This window comes from Oncorhynchus clarkii, chromosome 3 (genome assembly GCF_045791955.1).
Source record: "Oncorhynchus clarkii lewisi isolate Uvic-CL-2024 chromosome 3, UVic_Ocla_1.0, whole genome shotgun sequence".
Classification (NCBI taxonomy): domain Eukaryota; kingdom Metazoa; phylum Chordata; class Actinopteri; order Salmoniformes; family Salmonidae; genus Oncorhynchus; species Oncorhynchus clarkii.
Window position 1 is genome coordinate 65106590 of NC_092149.1, and position 21411 is coordinate 65128000.

The following is a 21411-nucleotide window of genomic DNA, read 5'->3' on the forward strand; positions in this document are numbered from 1 at the left end:
CACATCTTTCCCTCCCACAAACACACACACTGGTGGCTCATGGTGTCACCTGAAGATAGTGGTGAGAGGTGAGGTACCTACACACACATCACGCCTCTCATCATGCCAAACACATTACCAGGCCCATCTGGTGCCCTCTCTCTGCTCACCATGCCAGGCCTGAGTGGGGCATGGAGCACAGGGCACGGGCCGCCCCTCCAGGACAAGGTCATGTGTTGGCGTATGTTGCGTTTCACTGTCCTGCTCCTCCCTCAGGAGCTTGAACCCGGCCTGGCTATGTTTGTGTGTGTGTTTGTGTGCGTGTGTGAGTGAGTGAGTGTTTGTACGTGTGTGTGCATGTACCTGTTTTTGTGTGTGTGTGTGTGTGTGTGTGTGTGTGTGTGTGTGTGTGTGTGTGTGTGTGTGTGTGTGTGTGTGTGTGTGTGTTTATGGCCTGGCTCTTTCTGGGTCACAGACTGAGAGGTCCAGCTCAGACCTGCTGCTTGCCCATGACCTCACACTAGAGAGAGATGGATAAAGAGAGAGAGACTGCCACCAGTCTGACAGATGGGTTGGCATACCTGATAGAGGAAAGATGGCTGCCTGTATATGCTGCCTGGTGACCCCTCCAGGGCCATATCCGCCTATCTGTCTGTGTGAAAAATAAAGTCCAAACCTTTCTGCTGCTGTGCTTTGGCCTCTCCAAGAGATCCTGTCAAAGACAGGTCATCTGATCAGGATGCTGTATCTTTCCTCTGATGCTTTCTTCCTTATACTCTCATCATATACCCTACTCCTTTCTCATGATTTGGTTGGGTCTAATTGTGAATTGTGTTGCTGTCCTGGGGCTCTGTGGAGTCTGTTTGTGTTTGTGAACAGAGGAGCCCCAGCCCCAGGACCAGCTTGCTTAGGGGACTCTTGTCCAGGTTCATCTCTCTGTAGGTGATGGCTTTGTTTATGGAAGGTTTGAGAATCGCTTCCTTTTAGGTGGTTGTAGAATTTAACAGCTCTTTTCTGGATTTTGATCATTAGCGGATATCGGCCTAATTCTGCTCTGCGTGCATTATTGGGTGTTTTACATTGTACGCGGAGGACATATGTTGCAGAATTCTGCATGCAGAGTCTCAATTTGTTCCCATTTTGTGAAATCTCGGTTGGTGAGTGGACCCCAGACCTCTCAACCATAAAGGGCAATGGGTTCTATAACTGATTAACCACCCCTCTCCTCCCCCCAGCCCGTACCCAGATACCTATTGGTATTCTGCCACCCCTACCCCTTGCTGAGCGGGCAGTGAGGTGTGGAGGACACCATACAGTCACCTCCAACCTCCCAACCCACTCCACAGGCTTCCTGTATCATTGTCCCCTTAATGTCCCCTTCTCTTGTCCTGCTCCCAACTCACTGATGAAGCGCTGACATTCTTTATAACAATAAAGGAACACTTAACAACTTCCATGATCCTTTAATAGTTGCTGAATTTCCTTTAGACTTCAGTTTTACTCCTCAGTCCATGCAGCTTGGTTGGAGAGTGAGGTAGCGTCAGCGCTCCTTTCTCTTCTCCCATCTTCCAACCCTTCTCCTAGATACAGAATAGTGTGGTGTGTTTGTTCTTTGCTGTTCCTGAACCACTCATCTTTCTTTGTGAGCAAGCACAACACTCCATACTGAAAAACGGTCTATATCTTTAAACTCAGGCCTACAGATGCAAATTTGCTTGGCATTGAATCAGAAGAGGATGCTAATCTGATAAATAATGAGTTTAGTATCAGTACTGATTAGCTGCTATGATGCTGTAATTGCCAGGTGTAACAAACCTGGGCTTCATCCCAAATTGTGCACTATTCCCTATTTAGTGCACTACTTTTGACCAGGGTGCATAGGCGGCCATTGGGAATACAACCATGGACTCTCTAAAAATAACATTTGACATGAAGTGTTTGAATTGATTCCTAAAGACTGTGTTTGCTGTTGATAAGAGATTATACTATTTCCTTCCTCCCTCTGTCACCGTATCCTCCCTCCTCCCTCTCTTTATCCCCTCAATCCCCTTCTCTCTCTCTCTCTCTCTCTCTCTCTCTCTCTCTCTTTCTTTCTCCCTATCTCTCCCTCCCTCTCTATCTCTGTCTCAATCTTCCTCTTTCTCTCTCTGCCTCCCCCCATACCTCTCATGTTTGCACTAATCACTTAACCAGTCTTTCTCCGTTGCCAGACCTTGCTGTTCTGTGTGTGTGTTGATGATTTAACCCCCATTAATGCACAGACTAGGTGTTAGCCAATAGGGCAACCTGGAGGGAACAAGAGAAGAAAATAATGAAGTGTATCTGGGTTCAAGCCCTATGGCCCCACAACGCCACCATCAGGACAAAGTGTGTGTGTGCGTGTGTGGACGTGTACGTGCCTTCATGCGTGTGTGTGTGTGCATCAGCGTGTGTGTGTTTGTGTGTGTATCCACTCAACAGCTATATGTAATTGGCTTGGCTGTGTGGATTCCATTTCTTACCATGATTTGCATATGAGCATTTGTTATGAGCAAAGCAGGGAGCAAAAGTGCACCATTAAATATGTACAAGTTGACAAACTGTTGCAATGGGTAGACTTTCTACACAACATATTTATCTTCTCAATGGTCTAGAAGGGAGTAAGAACACCTACTAGGCATCTTGCCTCTGTTTTACCTTTGCCTCAAAATTAAATAAATTGTTATTGATATTAATGGTGTTTTTATTTCATATATTATCTGATCTCACCTTAATTGTCCATTTAAGATTGACATAAACCATTTGTCAGGAGCAGAAAATTATGTGTTTGCCTGACCTCAGGATAAACAAGTTTAGCCTAACCTGCCTCTTCTGATTCCCAGGTCAAACTTAGTGTCAATACCACATCCTCCTCTCTCCCCTTCATTCTGGCAAATTACATTCTCCTTCCTCACCCAAGGTCAGCACCTCCCCCTTCCTCCCCCCTGCCCTCCCTGTCTCTGATCATCATCTATATTTCATTGACCTCCTTGGAAGGTGTCGGCTCGGCACACACACACACTCCATCTCTCACAGACACAGACCTGTGTGTGTGAAATGCCAGTAGGATTGGCTGTGGTGTGAATACTGATGGTGTTGATGGTGACTTGGCTAGTTAGAGAACCGTCCAATCCCAGTCTGGATTATTCCATCACACTGCCAGACGTTCTGTATAATTAAAATGGCAGCCATTTATTTTTCCAGCTAAATGGAAGGAGTGCAGTCTCATCCCTTTCACTAGGCTCGCATCCCAAATGGCACCATATGCCCTATTTAGTGCACTACTTTGACCAGAGCCCTATTTGCCATTTGAGATGCAGTCTATGTTGTTTAGATGAGATGGGAGAGCTCTGCCAGCCTAGGTCTCTCTCCTCCCCTAGTGTATGTACGGCGGCTCTATCGTTTCTAGCGGTGGTTCTCTTCTTGTGTGGCTGGAGGAGAAGGGTAGAATTGCTGTACGAAGCTAAAAATGAGTCTGCTTAGCTTTAACTTGGATGCATTTTACTGTCCATTGTCAAAGGAATTATATGAGCTTAAACTGCAATATCGAGACATGGTACACACTTTGCAAAAAATATAGCTATATTGTACAATGTATAAGGTTGAAAAGATAAAGATATGAAATAGATTTAATAAGGGAAACTGAGCATAAGCAACAAGAAAGGGTTGTTGTTGGCCTTCTAGGCAGAGTTGAAAGAAAAAGACATATCTCAGACTGGCCAATAAAAAGAAAAGATTAAGATGGGCAAAAGATAACAGACACTGGACAGAGGAACTCTGCCTAGAAGGCCAGCATCCCAGAGTCGCCTCTTCACTGTTGACGTTGAGGCTGGTGTTTTGCAGGTACTATTTAATGAATCTGCCAGTTGAGGACTTGTCTGTTTCTCAAACTAGACTCTCTAATGTACTTGTCCTCTTGCTCAGTTGTGCACCAGGGTCTCCCACTCCTCTTTCTATTCTGGTTAGAGCCAGTTTGCTCTGTTCTGTGAAGGAAGTAGTACACAGCGTTGTATGAGATCTTCAGTTTCTTGGCAATTTCTTGCATGGAATAGCCTCCATTTCTCAGAACAAGAATAGACTGCCGAGTTTCAGAAGATACTCAACTAGTCTAAAGAAGGCCAGTTTTATTGATTCTTTAATCAGGACATCAGGTTTCAGCTGTGCTAACATATTTGCAAAATGGTTTTCTAATGATCAATTAGGCTTTTAAAATTATCAAGTTGGATTAGCTAACACAACATGCCATTGGAACACAGGAGTGATGGTTGCTGATAATGGGCCTCTGTACGCCTATGTAGATATTCCAGAAATGTGTAGTTTCCAGCTACAATAGTCATTTATAACATTAACAATGTCTACACTGTATTTCTGATCAATTTGATGTTATTTTAATGGACAAAAACATTTGCTTTTCTATCACAAACAAGGATATTTCTAAGTGACCTCAAACTTTTGTACGATAGTGTACATAAGGACGGATGCACACACATAGAGTCTGTCCTCATGTGGATTTATGTATTGTCCTTTTCACTGAAGCCTTGGTACCAAAGCATCAACCAGCAGGTCTGAATACAAAGCACAGCATCTTTTCTGTAGTTCATGGGGTTCTCATGTTTGACTCTGGAGCTCTTAAGTCAGAACAGATGTAACTGTCTAATGGTAACTTTCCTTTTTAAGCCAAGGGCTGCTGCCCTTAATAATTATCCTGTCTGACCAGTCATATGGCTCTGGTCAAAAGTAGTGTACTATATAGTGTATACGTACATGGGTAACAGGGTATCAAAGTACTGCGCTACATAGGGAATAGGGTGTCATTTCAGCCACTGCCATCAGTCCTATCTGTTCTATTATCATAGGATCAAGTGTCTAAATGGCCATTGTGTGCATTGATTTCTCATCCCTTTGAAGTAGACACGAAGGATAAATATTATGTGGATGAGAAGCATTATCAAGCCTGTTGTAATCAGTGATCATTGATCTCCTGCCTAGCTTCCACAAGTAATCTATTTTAAATACACTCTCAGCTGCCTGCACCACACACCCACCGAGCTCTGTTCTCTGTCCTCTCCCTTTGTAATGGTATTGGCAGGCGTCGAGAGAGAGAGAGAGAGAGAGAGAGAGAGAGAGAGAGAGAGAGAGAGAGAGAGAGAGAGAGAGAGAGAGAGAGAGAGAGAGAGAGAATGATGTTGTTAAAATGTAGAATGGTAGTCTACCATCAAAAAATAGCATCGTATAACAAAGAGAGGGACTCACTTTATTATAGATTATTCATTTGTTCTGTAAGTGTTTGGTCTTAAAGGGTTGTGCGTGTGTATAAAATAAAGTAAGGAAGTGTCAGCGTGTTGTGAAATGGATTCTTAGAGCACACTGCCAGCCTAGGTATCTCTTCTCTCCTCACGTCTCCTCTTCTCTCCTCTTCTCTTCTCTTCTTTTCTCTCCTCACCTCACCTCTCCTCTCCTCACCTCTACTCACCTCTTCTCACCTCTCTCCTCACCTCCCCTCTCCTCCCTTCATCTCTCCTCTTCTCTTCAATTCTCAACTCCCCTCTTCACTCCTCTTCTCACCTCTTCTCTCCTCTCCTCTTCTCTCCTCTCCTCACCTCTCTTCTCCTCACCTCTCCTCTCCTCTCCTCACCTCTCCTCTCCTCACCTCTCCTCTTCTCTCCTCACATATCCTCTTCTCTCCTCACCTCTCTTCTCCTCCCCTCCCCTCACCTCTCTTCTCCTCCCCTCCCCTGAACTCCCCTCTTCACTCCTCTTCTCACCTCTTCTCTCCTCTCCTCTTCTCTCCTCTCCTCACCTCACCTCTCCTCTTCTCCTCACCTCTCTTCTTCTCTCCTCACATATCCTCTCCTCTTCTCCTCACCTCTCCTCTACTCTCCTCACATATCCTCTTCTCTCCTCACCTCTCTTCTCCTTACCTCTCCTCTTCTCTTCTCTCCTCACCTCTCTTCTCCTTACCTCTTCTCTTCTCTCCTCTTCTCACCTCTCTTCTCCTCACCTCTTTTCTCCTTTCTCTCCTCCCCTCTCCTATACCCTTCTCACCTCTCCTCTCCTCACCTCTCCTCTCCTCACCTCTTCTCTCCTCACCTCTTCTCTCCTATTCTCTCCTCTCCTCCCCTCTCCTATCCCCTTCTCAACTCTCCTCTCCTCTCCTTTTCTCACCTCTCCTCACCTAGTATATGTATTGTATGTGTTTATCACAACCCAGCATTAACCACAAACCCCCACACACACAGAGAGACACACACACACATACACGCAGTCTTGTGTTCCTGTTCCTGTTCTTTGTTCCCACCTACCGTGTCCAGCTCATTGAGCAGCAATCAGATAAACCGACCAGGTGGGGGAAAACAAGCTAAGTGTCTGCACGTCCTCCACCGCTCAGCTTGGTCCCTCACTTCCAATCCTAAACACTTCACTCCCCATCTCCATCCCCACACACACACAAACACACACACACCCTATCATTGTGCTAGGTAATTAACATTCAAGCGTTGGCAAGCCATCCATTTTCCTTCCACTGCTTAATTGTCTTGAAAATTGAGGAGATTACTGAGAGAGAGAGCGATTTATGTACAAATAAGATTCTGTCAGGACCCATCAGCACGACTCACGCACACCGGCTGACTGCCACTGAACACACACACAATCACACACAGTTAGTCAGTGACACACACACACACACAAACACATACAGTTTGTCAGTCACAGCCACACACCTACTCCCCCCGCTTACCACACTCAGAACCTATTCCTCTCTTCCTTTCTTCCTCTCTTCCTCTCTTCCTCCCATCCTCTCTTCCTCTCTTCCTCCCATCCTCTCTTCTTCTCTCCCTCTCTTCCTCTCCTCCTCCCATCCTCTCTTCCTCTCTTCCTCCCATCCTCTCTTCCTCTCTTCCTCCCATCCTCTTTACCTATTTTCTTCTCTTCCTCCCATCCTCTCTTCCTCCCATCCTCTCTTCTTCTCTTCCTCTTTTCCTCCCATCCTCTCTTCCTCTCTTCCTCCCATCCTCTCTTCTTCTCTCCCTCTTCCTCTCCTCCTCCCATCCTCTCTTCCTCTCTTCCTCCCATCCTCTCTTCTTCTCTTCCTCTCTTCCTCCCATCCTCTCTTCCTCTCTTCCTCTCCTCCTCCCATCCTCTCTTCCTCTCTCTCTTCCTCCCATCCTCTCTTCCTCTCCTCCTCCCATCCTCTCTTCCTCTCTTCCTCCCATCCTCTCTTCCTCTCTTCCTCCCATCCTCTTTACCTCTTTTCTTCTCTTCCTCCCATCCTCTTCCTCCCATCCTCTTCCTCTCTTCCTCCCATCCTCTCTTCCTCCCATCCTCTCTTCCTCCCACCCTCTCTTCCTCTCTTCCTCCCATCCTCTTTTCCTCTTTTCTTCTCTTCCTCCCATCCTCTTCCTCTCTTCCTCCCATCCTCTCTTCCTCCTCCAAAGAACACACAGAGAGTGAAGCAGTGTCTATATTTCGGATGGTTGTCTGTCTGTGTCAGAACAGATCCATTCCCTCTTCATTCCCACCTCTGTGTTTAGCCTTCCAAATCCACAGGTAATTCACTTTTAATGGACAATTATTGCTGAGCTATTCATCACACTGAAGCCAACCAGTGTTAAAGAGAGAGAATGGGAGAGAGAGGGAGAGGGGCAGAGAGAGAGGGGGAAAGGGAGAGTCAGAGAATGGTCTGTAGTGGATCGACAGCACAAACGAACAGAGGAAAGACAATCTGACAGCATGCTTTTCTTTCAGATGGCTGGGATGACTGGGTTCAAAGAAGGTTAGGATATAGCAGGGATTATCATGTGTGTGCGTGCATACGTACTTGCTTGCGTGCGTACCTATGTACGTGCATGTGTACGTGTGTGATCAAGCCTGTTTGAACCCGAACATTGTATCACAGCAGACATATCCCCCTATACGTGGCCTATCACTTCATTTCAATTTGGCGGAGAACATCAACACTAGTATTGGCCCGCTGTCTTTCTTTCCACACTGCTCTTCCTTGTCTCCTCTCTCTCTTGTTTTGTTTTCTCTCGCTCTCTTTCTCTCTCGTTCTTTCTCTTTCTTTCTCTTTCTCTCTCTCTCTCCTTCTCTCTATTTTCGCACAGCTCTCATTCCCCTTTCCCTGTTGTGCCTGCTTGGTATGGAAGCCCTGTCTGCACCTCCCCTTCAATACCCCTCTCCCCCGCTCCCCTGCTTAGAGAGAGAGAGGGATGGTGAGAGAAAGAAACAGAGGGAGAGCGAGAGAGAAAGTGGGAGAAAGAAAAGAAAGAGGGTGAAAAAGAGAGGGGCGTGAGGGAGACAGCAGGGTGTGTTTTCTTCTTTCTCCCACCCAAATGAGCCCGGTGTGGTGACAGCCTTACCACTGGAATCTCACCTCTTATACCACCTCCCCCCTCCTCAGCCCCCAGTCTACCCATTCCAACCTAAATCCAATTTGTTATGGTTTCAAATAAGGCCTGTTCTCTGTTTGCTCACTGTTTGGCCCCAACGTGCTTTCTCTTACTCTGAGGCCAACTTAAATAGTTGAATTTGCTTTTCTTATTCTTCAGAGGCTGGGGCAATCTTGTAGCGATATACAATACAATGGGGACTACAGTTCTATAGCGCAGGCGATATTTGTTCAGACACTGCTGTTACTTTGGCATTGAATGCCCTTCCATTGATATGTGTGTGCATTTTGCTCTGCCATCAGATGCAGGACACTCACTTTGTGTGAGCTGCTCAAGTTCTTGAGTAGCTTTTTTGTTCTTCTCTACTTTGAACTTCAGTCTACAATACTTTTTTAGGTTAAACACTGCAGCTCACATACAGCTTTATTAGAAGGTGTTGCTTGGTTCAGGGACTCCTGACCTCAAGTGTCGTAAGGAAATAGAAGAAGTGCTATTGTACAACAGTAGCAGTGTTGCCATGTATAGGGTCTCTGCTACACACTCCCTCCATACACACGTTAATCAATTACCTGTATTGTTCGCTCTTCCACAAAATCAATTTCAGGAGTTTTACCACACAGATAGGTGCTTCTGCACCAGGAAACGTTATCAGGGAAAGAAAGACTCTATGTCGGGCCTTATCGCTGCAAACTATCTATTCATTAAAGGGTGGTGACTCAAGTTGTTATTTTTTAATTGTTTAGTAAAAAAGTATGACACTTTGCCGAGCCCCAATACACTGTTATGAAATGGATTCTCCTTCTGAAGAGTCAAATCAATTATGATAGTTGATTAAAGTTTTGCATAGCTGATGATATTGGTGATATAGTTTTGTGCCCAAAAGATTAGTGAAACGAGTCGGCTCTAAGAGGTGAACGTTGGGAGCCGGCTCGCATATCAGAAGAGCTGAATCTATTTATAAAAATATATGAATAATCCAAAGATTTAAATTAATAGAATTAACTAATTCAAAGAACGAAAAAAGAAATAAAATAATATAGGCCTAAATGCTCAATTGCACACACATTCGTTCTGACTGTCTGCTCAGACTAACAGCCTCACCTGTTGTTCCTGTCAACCAATGAACCAAAGATGCATGAAGGAGGGCCGAGCCAACTCACTCACAGTCACACACTTAGCAGCTGAGTAGAGAGAGGAAGGACAGCTGTGAAAAAAACATCTGGAAAATGAGTCGGAAGCACAGTAGCATTTGGATGCATTTTAATAATGTAGACAATGTTAGAGCACAGTGTAGAATTTGTCAAAACAAAATCTCATATAAAGCCGGTTCTACGCACAACCTACACCGGCATGTGCCAACTGTGCACCCAACTGTGAAGCTAGCTGTAGCGGAGCTTCGAGAAACTAGCAGGCCTGCTAGTGATAGTGGTGGAGCCAGCACCTCCACACGTGGAGATGTATCCACTCATTCAAGTAGGCCTACTCCGCAACCCACAGCAACACATTCTTCTATGGACCAGTTTATGCCAAAGTCTATGTCTGTAGCAAAACAAGGTCAAATTGATATTGAATTGGCTAAAATGATTTCCACCGATTTCCAGCCATTTTCGATCGTGGAGGACAGAGGTTTTTTAGAAATTATAGCAATAGACTAAATCCAATGTACACAATTCCAAGCAGGAAAACGCTTTCAAAATCACTTATTCCACAACTGTATGAGAGCACACAGGCTTCAGTGTGGGAAAGAGTCCAAAAAGCTACTGCAGTTTGCCTTACCACTGACTGCTGAACATCAAGGGTAACCACTTCTTACATGTCGGTTACATGTCACTTCATTGAAGATTTTTCGATGTCTAGCTGTTGTCATGACGTTGGCCTGGGGGTAGGTTTATGACAGTCATAAATACCTCTTCCCCCCTTTTTCCTCTCTCTACCCTACTGATGTTACATTTGCAAACACCTTGGTTAACATAGAGATTCTGGGAACATCAGAAGGTGGGGGCGAAATGAACTATATTCTGGTTATCCGACCAATTCAACATATGCGGTGGTACTTAATGAATATGATGTCAGTTCGGTTGTCATCTGAGACATTCTCATCAATGATAAGATGACATAAACTCCAACATCAGCGTGAGCTTTGGTTGCGAATGGTATGAACTTTGAACTCTTATTCACTACAGAAGTGATACCTCCTAGCCGTTGAGTTAGCAACAGCAGTGGCAAACGAGGGTTAGGAAGGAACAGACAGAGTATCCCGTCTATCACACAACGACGTTACTACAACGTATCCAATTGACCACCAGAGACATTTTTTAAAGGACAAAGGACTCGGTTGGGCAACACGACCTTCCATCTACCACCAACCTACCGAAGCGCAGCTCAGAGTAAATATTTATTGCATTTTCCTTTTCCAAATGGGCGGTAATTTAGAATGCATAAGATATTGTATTTACAATAGCACAGCTTCGCCCATTTTTCCTCAGTCTTCCCGCTCTTTCACTCAAACCCAGCCCCTTTTCTTTTGTGTAACAAGCTGTCATATCTGTTCCGCCCGTTAGGGACGTTTTCCTTTATGACGTAATGTGTAATCAAGTTATGATTAACTATGTGTATGTGTAATTCTGTCTGATTAGTTAGGTATTTAGTAAATAAATAATTAAACCCAATTTTGTATTGCTGATTCAACTTGTTAGCCAGGGTTCGTGCAGATAACCAAGAATTTACAACTTTCAGATGAGACGGAATTAAGGTGACAATGAATATTGACTGCTATTGATGTAAAATATTACTAGGTCTTTAAGAGTTTATTCGGAAGATAACAGCTCTATAAATATTATTTTGTGGTGCCTCGACTCTCTAGTTAATTACATTTACATGATTAGCTCAATCAGGTAATATTAATTATGGAGAAAGGATTTTATAGAATAGCATGTCATATCACTTAATCCGGCATAGCCAAAGACACGACACTGTCTTCTGGACTGCTTTGAGTTCAGTGACAGGCACACCTCAGAGAACTTCCACAGAAGCACAGTAGGTGCTGAAAAACTAAAGTCTACACAACGCCAGATGGGGATGGCTGAGCAGAGGCCTAAACAAGACTGCACTACAAGTTGGAATTCAACATTTTATATGTTGAAGCTGTTTCTTGAGTCAAAAGATGCCATCATCTCTACCTTGGCCATTGTCAATGCACCTGTTGATGCTCTGACCCAAGAGGAATGGGAGGTGGTGGAGGAGGTGTGCAGAGTCCTGGAACCCTTTGAGCAGGTCACTGTGGAGATCAGTGGAGAGAGGTACAATAAGCAGTTATTACTACATCATTATTTAATCCAGTATAATTTACAGTTGAAGTCGGAAGTTTACATACACCTTAGCCAAATACATTTAAACTCAGTTTTTCACAGTTCCTGACATCCTCGTAGAAATTCCCTGTCTTAGGTCAGTTAGGATCACCACTTAATTTTAAAGTGAAATGTCAGAATAATAGTAGAGATAATTATTTCTTTTTCTTTTTAGGGAATGGGAAAACATTTCAGTCTCTCGATGTGCAAAACTGATAGAGACATACCCCAAGCGACTTACAGCTGTAATCGCAGCAAAAGGTGGCTACAAAGTATTAACTTAAGGGGGCTGAATAATTTTGCACGCCCAATTTTTCAGTTTTTGATTTGTTAAAAAAGTTTGAAATATCCAATAAATGTCGTTCCACTTCATGATTGTGTCCCACTTGTTGTTGATTCTTCACAAAAAAATACAGTTTTATATCTTTATGTTTGAAGCCAGAAATGTGGCAAAAGGTCACAAAGGGGCCGAATACTTTCGCAAGGCACTGTAATTTCCCTACCTCATGATGCCATCTATTTTGTGAAGTGCACCAGTCCCTCCTGCAGCAAAGCACCCCCACAACATGATGTTGCCCACCCCCATTGCCTCACGGTTGGGAGGGTGTTCTTCGGCTTGCAAGCCTCCCGCTTTTTCTTTCAAACATAACAATGGTCGTTATGGTCAAACAGTTCTATTTTTGTTTTATCAGACCAGAGGACATTTCTCCAAAAAGTACAATTTCCCCATGTGCAGTTGCAAACCGTAGTCTGGCTTTTTTATGGCGGTTTTGGAGCAGTGGCTTCTTCCTTGCTGAGCGGCCTTTCAGGTTATGTCAATATAGGACTTGTTTTACTGTCGATATAGATACGTTTGTACCTGTTTCCTCCAGCATCTTCACAAGGTCCTTTGCTGTTGTTCTGGGATTGATTTGCACTTTTTGCACCAAAGTACGTTCATCTCTAGGAGAGTGTCTCCTTCCTGATCGGTATTATGGCTGCGTGGTCCCATGGTGTTTATACTTGTGTACTATTGTTTGTACAGATGAACGTGGTACCTTCAGGACGAACCAGACTTGTGGAGGTCTATAATTTTTTTCTGAGGTCTTGGCTGATTTCTTTTGATTTTCCCATGATGTCAAACAAAGAGGCACTGAGTTTGAAGGTAGGCCTTGAAATACATCCACAGGTACGCCTCCAATTGGCTCAAATTATGTCAATTAGCCTATCAGAAGCTTCTAAAGCCATGGCATAATTTTCCGTAATTTTCCAAGGCACAATCAACTTGTGAACTTCTGACCCACTGGAATTGTGATACAGTGAATTATAAGTGAAATAATCTGTCTGTAAACAATTGTTGGAAAAATTACTTGTGTCATGCACAAAGTAGATGTCCTGACCGACTTGCCAAAACTATAGTTTGTTAACAAGAAATTTGTGGATTGGTTGAAAAACGAGTTATAATGACTCCAATCTAAGTGTATGTAAACTTCCCACTTCAACTGTATGAGCAGTAGATGAGAATGTAGTATCAGTTGACAAAACATTAACCTGAACTAATGTTACTGATCTCTCTCTTAAGGGTCTGCAGCGAATCACAGCCAGCTGCCAGAGAGAAGCAAATGTAACCACAGGACATGCGACACCCTATGTTCATGTTGATGAGTTGATGGACACCCTATGTTCATCAATGGACAGAAAGTTCTACAGAATGGAATATATTCACGTGCTGTCAGCAACCACTGCACTTGATCCCAGGTTTAAGAACTTAGCCTTCAGTGATGCCAGAGCGATTGATGAGGCTCTTAAAAGAATAACCTCAGCAGCAGGGAGGAACAGCCCCAGCAGTCAGCTGGCTCAGGCACCAGGGCAAGAGGAAGAAGAGGGATCAGATGGAGCAGAAGCACCAGCAGTAGTGCCACAAACATCTGCTGTTTGGATGCTTTTTGACGAGAGAGCAACTGGGGATGCAGCACGAAGGAATCCCTCAGCAGATGCCATAATGGATGTCTGATCTTATTTGAAGGATCCTCTGAGCTAGTGGAAGAACAAGGCCTCTGTCTACTCACGGCTTACTAAAGTCATGACAGGGAGACTCTGCATACTGGCCACATCCGTTCCCTCTGAGAGGGTCTTCTCAATAATGGGACAAATAATTACTAAGAGAATAAACCACATCAGCCCCTCGAAAGTGAGACAGCTTGTATTTCAGAATGCAAATCTCTCATAAAATAAAAATATGGTCATCATTGGTGTGTTCTGCTGGTTATAACATGGCAATAAAGAAGAGAGAGAAAAGAGGGGCCAGTTTAATGTTTTAAGTGGGATGCTGCAGTTTTGCACATTGTTATTTATTTTTCTTTGATATGGTGCAATATTCTATTATTATGTTGTTCAGATTGTATTAGTTTTGAATTGTTACATTTATATGCACTTTGTTCATATACATAAAAAATTATACTTTAAATGCAAATGTTTAATAGCATTCTTTTTCATAACAAACCAATGCATTTTTAAATACATTGTGGTTAAGGTAGAGTATGATTTCATTGAATCATTTTATTAGAATTGTTTTAACACCAATCATAGTCAAACTATCGCAAACTGTTTGACTTGAAAAAATACAAAACATATATTTTTTTAAAGAGCCGTTTGGGAGCCAAAAGAGCTGGCTCACTGAAAAGAGCCGGCTCACTGAAAAGAGCCAGGAATGCCCATCACTACAAAAAGAGATGTGATGTTGTAGTTCATGATGATGATGATCATAATGATGATACCAGCCATGAAGATGATGGTGGTAATGATGAAGATGATGATGAGGATGATGATGTTGCTGCTGCTGATAATGATGATGACAATGGCAATATTGATGACAATGTTTCTTCACTGTTCAGTAACAGTGTGTGTTGGTATGTTTCTTGCAGGGTATGATGTATCTGGAAGAGCGGAGACTGGTGCACAGGGACTTGGCTGCCCGTAACGTGCTGGTCAAGTCCCCCAACCACATCAAGATCACTGACTTTGGTCTGGCTCGGTTGCTGGACGTCAATGAGAAGGAGTACAACGCTGACGGGGGCAAGGTAAGCATGGCCCGGAAATACTTAGAGAAAAAGAGAATCTATGTCTGCCTACTGTTTTGCTGCTCCAAAAATGTTCTCTGTTTTGCTGCTCCTCTGTCTGTTCTCTGTCCCTGTATTCTTCTAGATGTGTGTATTCTCTATACCGTAGTGCAGGGATGAGTAACTTTGATGGGGGTGGTGGCCACAAGAAATGTGAACTCCATGAAAATAGCTTTTTGAGAACGTTTGAGAGGGTCAAAGATCACACCCCGAAAGCATGCTAACATATCACCATTACCAATAACAGGGGAGGCTAGCATGTCTGGTTTTCTGGAGGTCAAGCCTAGTTCTGGACAAAACATTTCATGGAGACTCTAATGAGCATGGTCTTTAGTTCAGAACTTATAGGTGTAGCATCTTCATTTTATTGCTGAGAATATTCCTGCTGTTGCAAACTGCCTCAAATTAAGATACTTCATCTGTAATCAGCCCATGATGTCCAATTCTGGCCATACATATTTCTTAATTATGTATTTTTCTCTTGTGACACTTCCTGTTTTGCCAACGATCCATTTAGAGGAAGAGCAAACTGTTATACAGCAGTGTTTCGATCCAAATTAGTCTGAAAAGGGACTAAAATTCACAGAATATTTGTTTACGTGATCCATTTGGCATCAACTTAACCTTCACTAAACTGTTTGTGTGCCATTTGCTAATATCCTGTAAGTATTATGTCAACAAGGCAGTTATTGTGGATATTTACCATTCATTTATATTGGGCACAAAATAATCGGAAACACAATCAAAACGAACTGAAAATGCATCCAACAAGTTTGTAGAGTCACAAGCTTGATGTAGTCATTGCGTGCTAGGAATATGCAACCAAATACAATTGATTACAGTTGATTACTTTAAATAAAAATGTTTAGGGGTGTCAATCATTTTTACTGCTACCTTTTTGAGAAAATAAAAATAGTACTTGTTAAACAACACTTATTTCTCTGAGCAACTGTATTAGTATAAAATAAAATAATTTCCCAATTCTTGTGAGCACACAATATATTTGAATTACTTATTTTATATAGTCATTATTGCTCATCTTTATCAAGGGTGTCAATACTTTCAGAACCCACTGTATCTGTCTCCATAACTACAGATGCCAATCAAGTGGATGGCCTTGGAGTGTATCCACTACAGGAAGTTTACACACCAGAGTGATGTCTGGAGCTACGGTAAGACTGGACACTCACATGTCTTAATTCTGTCTTTTTTATACGGTAATGTGAATGCTCTGGTGAAATCTTACAATTTGTATCTATTATATTCTATTATAACTTTACACCTCTTCTCAGGGGTGACCATTTGGGAATTGATGACATTTGGGGGGAAGCCCTATGATGGCATCCCGACCCGGGACATCCCAGACCTGCTGGAGAAAGGAGAGCGTCTTCCCCAACCTCCCATCTGCACCATAGATGTATACATGGTCATGGTCAAATGTAAGCTACCCTGTATAACTTCTTTCTCTCTCTCTCTTCTCTCTCACACGCACACATTCCCACATGACCGTGCTGCTCTGACCCCAGCAGTATAGGGTAGAGTCCCAGACGGCACTATGCCCCCATGTCCAGCACACGCCCTGTCCATGCAGAGAGCACTACCCTGGTGTTTCCTGGCTGTACTGTGCCGCTTCTCTGGCCCCTCTCTCCTCTGGCTGTGGCCCCTCCCTCACACATTGGGCCTAGGGTGTCACTGACTGACCAACTGCCTCTGTCACCTTCCTCCATGATCCTGTACCCAATGCCCCTGCTCATTAAACCAGACTGCCAGGACAGGATTAGGGGAGGTCACCATGTCTCTCTCTCTCTTCCTCTCCTTTACTCTTTCAATCTGGTAGAGTAGCACAAGTGATTGCTTTGGTGCGGTATTGGTTGTGTGTCTGTGGAACTTGGCAGACGAACACACTAACATGGCTGTGCAGGTGATAGGTTTTGAGAAAAGGACATTTGATAATGAGAAAAATTTACTTTTTTAAAAATCAACCATATAATTAAAATCTAACACAAAAGTATGACAAGATCTGTAACCTACAGCTTATCCAGCATACTGGGACATCATCCTTCAGTATACCTTATCCATGGCTCTATATCTAAAGCTCTCCCTCTGTCTTTTCCAGGTTGGATGATAGATGCAGACAGCAGGCCCAAGTTCAAGGAGCTAGCTGCAGAGTTCTGTAGGATGGCCCGGGACCCTCAGCGTTATCTGGTCATCCAGGTGAGTTACCTTACCGTACCTTACCTTCCCCTCGAACACCCCTCCTTATCCTGGGGAGTAGAGTGAATGACCAGGATAGTTTGTGTCGTCATCTGGGATCCAAAGGCACATCTTGTTGATATATGTTTTGCAAACCAAAATAAATTACATTCTAAGTGTACGAGGAGTAATTGGTCTCTCTCTCTCTCCAGGGGGATGACCGTATGAAGCTGCCCAGCCCCAACGACAGTAAGTTCTTCCAGAGCCTGCTGGATGAGGAGGAGCTGGAGGATCTGATGGATGCTGAGGAGTACCTGGTTCCTCACGCCTTTAATATCCCACCGCTGGCGTACACACCCAGGACACGTGTTGACTCCAACAGGGTAAGGCTCTCCTCTCCCCTCTTCTTCTCCCCTCTTCTTCTCTCTTCTCCCCTCTTCTCCTCTCCTCTTCTCACTTCTCTCTCCTCTCCTCTCCTCCTCTCTTCTCTTATCTCTGCTGGCCTACTCACACATCAACTCTAACAGGGTGAATCCCTGTACACAGAATGCCCCTCAGAGGGAATTCTATTATTTTTCATTATATTACATTTTATTATATTCTATTGTATTCCATTCTATTCTATTATTTTCTATTCTATCCTACTCTATTCAACATGCTAGTTTTTCCCCTAACCTCTTCTTTCCCTAGAAGCCTGGCTACAAAGTGCTCTCTGATATTTAAATACCAGTCTTATTCAACCGTAGACAAAGGGCACGCTGAGCTATACATTTTGAAATGATTTGAACTTTTCACAGAACTCCATAATTTATCCCGGATCCCCTTCATGATAAACTCCATTAAATTATATCTTAAAAGCATTTATTCTAATGTATGTCTGTTTCAATATATTGTGTTTGATTTCCCATGTGGGTTTCACTCATCTGTGGCACTGAAATTCACTTCTCAGGTTGTAACTGCAGTGTAAATTATCACAACATACAGTACATACATAGGCAGATTTGTCAAGAAAAAGTATGTTAACCCTTTGTAATTACCTGGATTTCTGCATAAATTGGTCATCAAATTTGATCTGATCTTCATCTACATCTCAACAATAGACAAAAACAGTGTGCTTAAAATATTAACACACAAATTATTGTATTTGTATTGTCTATATTGAATACATAATTTAAACATTCACAGTGTAGGTTGGAAAAAGTATGTGAACCCCTAGGTTAATGACTTCTCCAAAAGCTAATTGGAGTCAGGAGTCAGCTAACCTGGAGTCCAATCGATGAGACGAGATTGGAGATGTTGGTTAGAGCTGCCATGCTGAGTTGGCTATTCACAAGAAGCATTGCCTGATGTGAACCATGCCTCGAACAAAAGAGATTTTAGAAGACCTAAGATAAAAAAAATTATAGACTTGTATAAAGCTGGAAAGGGTTACAAAAGTATCTCTAAAGGCCTTGATGTTCATCAGTCCACGGTAAGACCAATTGTCTATAAATGGAGAAAGTTCTGCATTGTTGCTACTCTCTCTAGGAGTGGACGTCCTGCAAAGATCACTGCAAGAGCATAGCGCAGAATGCTCAATGAGATTAAGAAGAATCCTAGAGTGCCAGCTAAAGACTTACAGAAATCTCTGGTACATGCTAACATCTCTGTTGACGAGTTTACGATACGTAAAACACTAAACAAGAATTGTGTTCATGGGAGGACACCGCGGAAGAAGCCACTGCTGTCCAAAAAAACATTGCTGAAGTTTGCAAAAGTGCACCTGGATGTTGTTCCATGTTCCACAGCAAAACAAACAAAGCTACAATTGAGTTGTTTGGAAGGAACACACAACACAACATCAAAACCTCATCCCAACTGTAAAGTATGGCGGAGGGAGCATCTGCTTGACGGAAAAATGTTTATCAAGACATTTGCAGGAGAATGTTAGGCTATCTGTCCACCAAATGAAGCTCAACAGAAGTTGGATGATGCAACAGGACAATGACCCAAAACAAAGAAGTAAATCAACAACAGAAGAAAATACACCTTCTGGAGCGGCCCAGTTGAGAGTCCTGACCTTCTGGAGCGGCCCAGTCGAGAGTCCTGACCTTCTGGAGCGGCCCAGTCGAGAGTCCTGACCTTCTGGAGCGGCCCAGTCGAGAGTCCTGACCTTCTGGAGCGGCCCATTCGAGAGCCCTGACCTTCTGGAGCGGCCCAGTCGAGAGTCCTGACCTTCTGGAGCGGCCCAGTCGAGAGTCCTGACCTTCTGGAGCGGCCCAGTCGAGAGTCCTGACCTCAACCCGATTGAGATGCTATGGCATGATGTCATGAGAGCAGTTCACACCAGACATCCCAAGAATATTGCTGAACTGTAACAATTTTGTAAAGAGGAATGGTCCAAAATTCCTCCTGACCATTGTGCAGGTCTGATCCGCAACTACAGAAAACATTTGGTTGAGGTTATTGCCGCCAAGGGAGGCTCAACCAGTTATTAAATTCAAGGGTTCACATACTATTTCCACCCTGCTACTATTTCCACCCTGCACTGTGAATGTTTACACAGTGTGTTCAATAAAGACATGAAAACGTATAATTGTTTGTTGTTAGTTTATGTAGACTGTTTGTCTATTGTTGTGACCTAGATGAAGATCAGATCAAATTTTATGACCAATTCATGCAGAAATCCAGGTATTTCCAAAGGGTTCACATCATTTTTCTTGCCACTATGCTCTAGGGCTACTTAAAACCAAGAGCTACAGTATTTAGTGTGTTGATATGGGGGATAGAAAAGATGAGGAAGGAGGAGGTGAGGAGTTGTCAGAGGAGGAGTAGTTATAGGCTGAAGGCTACACAGCGTGAGGTCTGGAGGCTGTTCTCGTGAGAGGAGGAAGAAAGGAAAATTAGAGGAGGTGATGGGAGAAGGAAGAGAGGAGGAGGAGCCTTACAGAAAAATAATATGTACATGTATGAACTTATATGTAAATTACAGATAACCATATACAGTGCATTCGGGAAGTATTCAGACCCCTTCCCTTTTTCCACATTTTGTTATGTTACAGCCTTATTCTAAAATATATATATTTTTAAATGTTCCCCATCAAACTACACACAATACCCTATACTGACAAAGCGAAAACATTTTTGCAAAAGTGTTGTTTTTTTTTTAAGTATTCAGACCTTTGCTATGAGACTCGCAAATTAAGCTCAGGTGCATCCTGTTTCCATTGATCATCCTTGAGATGTTTCTACAGATTGATTGGAGTCCACCCGTGGTAAATTCAATTGATTAGACATGATTTGGAAAGGCACACACCTGTCTATATAAGGTCCCACAGTTGACAGTGAAAGTCAGAGCAAAAACTAAGCCATGGGGTCGAAGGAATTCTCTGTCGAGCGCCGAGACATGATTGTGTCGAGGCACAGATCTGGGGAAGGGTACTAAAAAACTTCTGCAGCATTGAAGGTCCCCAAGAACACAGTGGCTTCCATCATTCTTAAATGTAAGAAGTTTGGAACCACCAAGACTCTTCCTAGAGCTGGCCGCCCAGCCAAACTGATCAATCGGGGGAGAAGGGCTTTGGTCAGGGAGGTGACCAAGAGCGTCATGGCCACTCTGAAAGAGCTCCAAAGTTCCTATGTGGAGATGGAGGAAACCATAGGACAAGGAAGGACAACCATCTCTGCATGCACTCCACCAATCAGGCTTTTATGGTAAAGTAGCCAGATGGAAGCCACTCCTCAGTAAAAGGTACATGACAGCAAGCTTGGAGTTTGCCAAAAGGCACATCCAGGACTCAGACCATGAGAAACAAGAGTATCTGGTCTGATGAAACCAAGGTTGAAATCTTTGGCCTGAATGCCAAGCATCACATCTGGAGGAAACCAGGCACCATCCTTACAGTGAAGCATGGTGGTGGCAGCATCATGCTGTGGGGATGTTTTTCAGCTGCAGGGACTCGGAAACTAGCCAGGATTGAGGGAAAGATGAACAGAGCAGCAAAATACAGAGAGATCCTTGATGAAAACATGCTCCAAAGTGCTCATGACCTCAGACTGGGGCGAAGGTTCACCTTCCAATAGGACAACTACCCTAAGCACACAGCCAAGACAACGCAGGAGGGGTTTTGGGTCAAGTCTCTGAATGTCCTTGAGTGGCCCAGCCAAAGTCCAGACTTGAACCCCATCGAACATCTCTGGAGAGACCCGAAAATAGCTGTGCAGCGACACTCCCCATCCAACCTGACAACCTCTTGAGAGGATCTGCAGAGAAGAATGGGAGGAACTCCACAAATACATGTGTGCCAAGCTTGTAACGTCATACCCAAGAAGACTTGAGGCTGTAATCGCTACCAAAAGTGCTTCAACAAAGTACTGAGTAAAGGGTCTGAATACTTATGTAAATGT

The 21411-nt window shown here is 43.6% G+C and overlaps 1 protein-coding gene across 2 annotated transcripts in view; it reads left to right on the forward strand.

Moving 5' to 3' along the window:
* The window catches only part of LOC139401320 (erb-b2 receptor tyrosine kinase 4b), a 467727-nt gene that overhangs the window by 441009 nt on the left and 5307 nt on the right, over positions 1-21411 (forward strand). For both annotated transcript variants that reach the window (XM_071145653.1, XM_071145654.1), the window contains exons 21-25: positions 14638-14793; positions 15929-16004; positions 16125-16271; positions 16949-17046; positions 17238-17408. In XM_071145653.1, coding sequence (XP_071001754.1) covers positions 14638-14793; positions 15929-16004; positions 16125-16271; positions 16949-17046; positions 17238-17408 — 648 coding nt within the window. The remainder of the gene's footprint in view (positions 1-14637; positions 14794-15928; positions 16005-16124; positions 16272-16948; positions 17047-17237; positions 17409-21411) is intronic.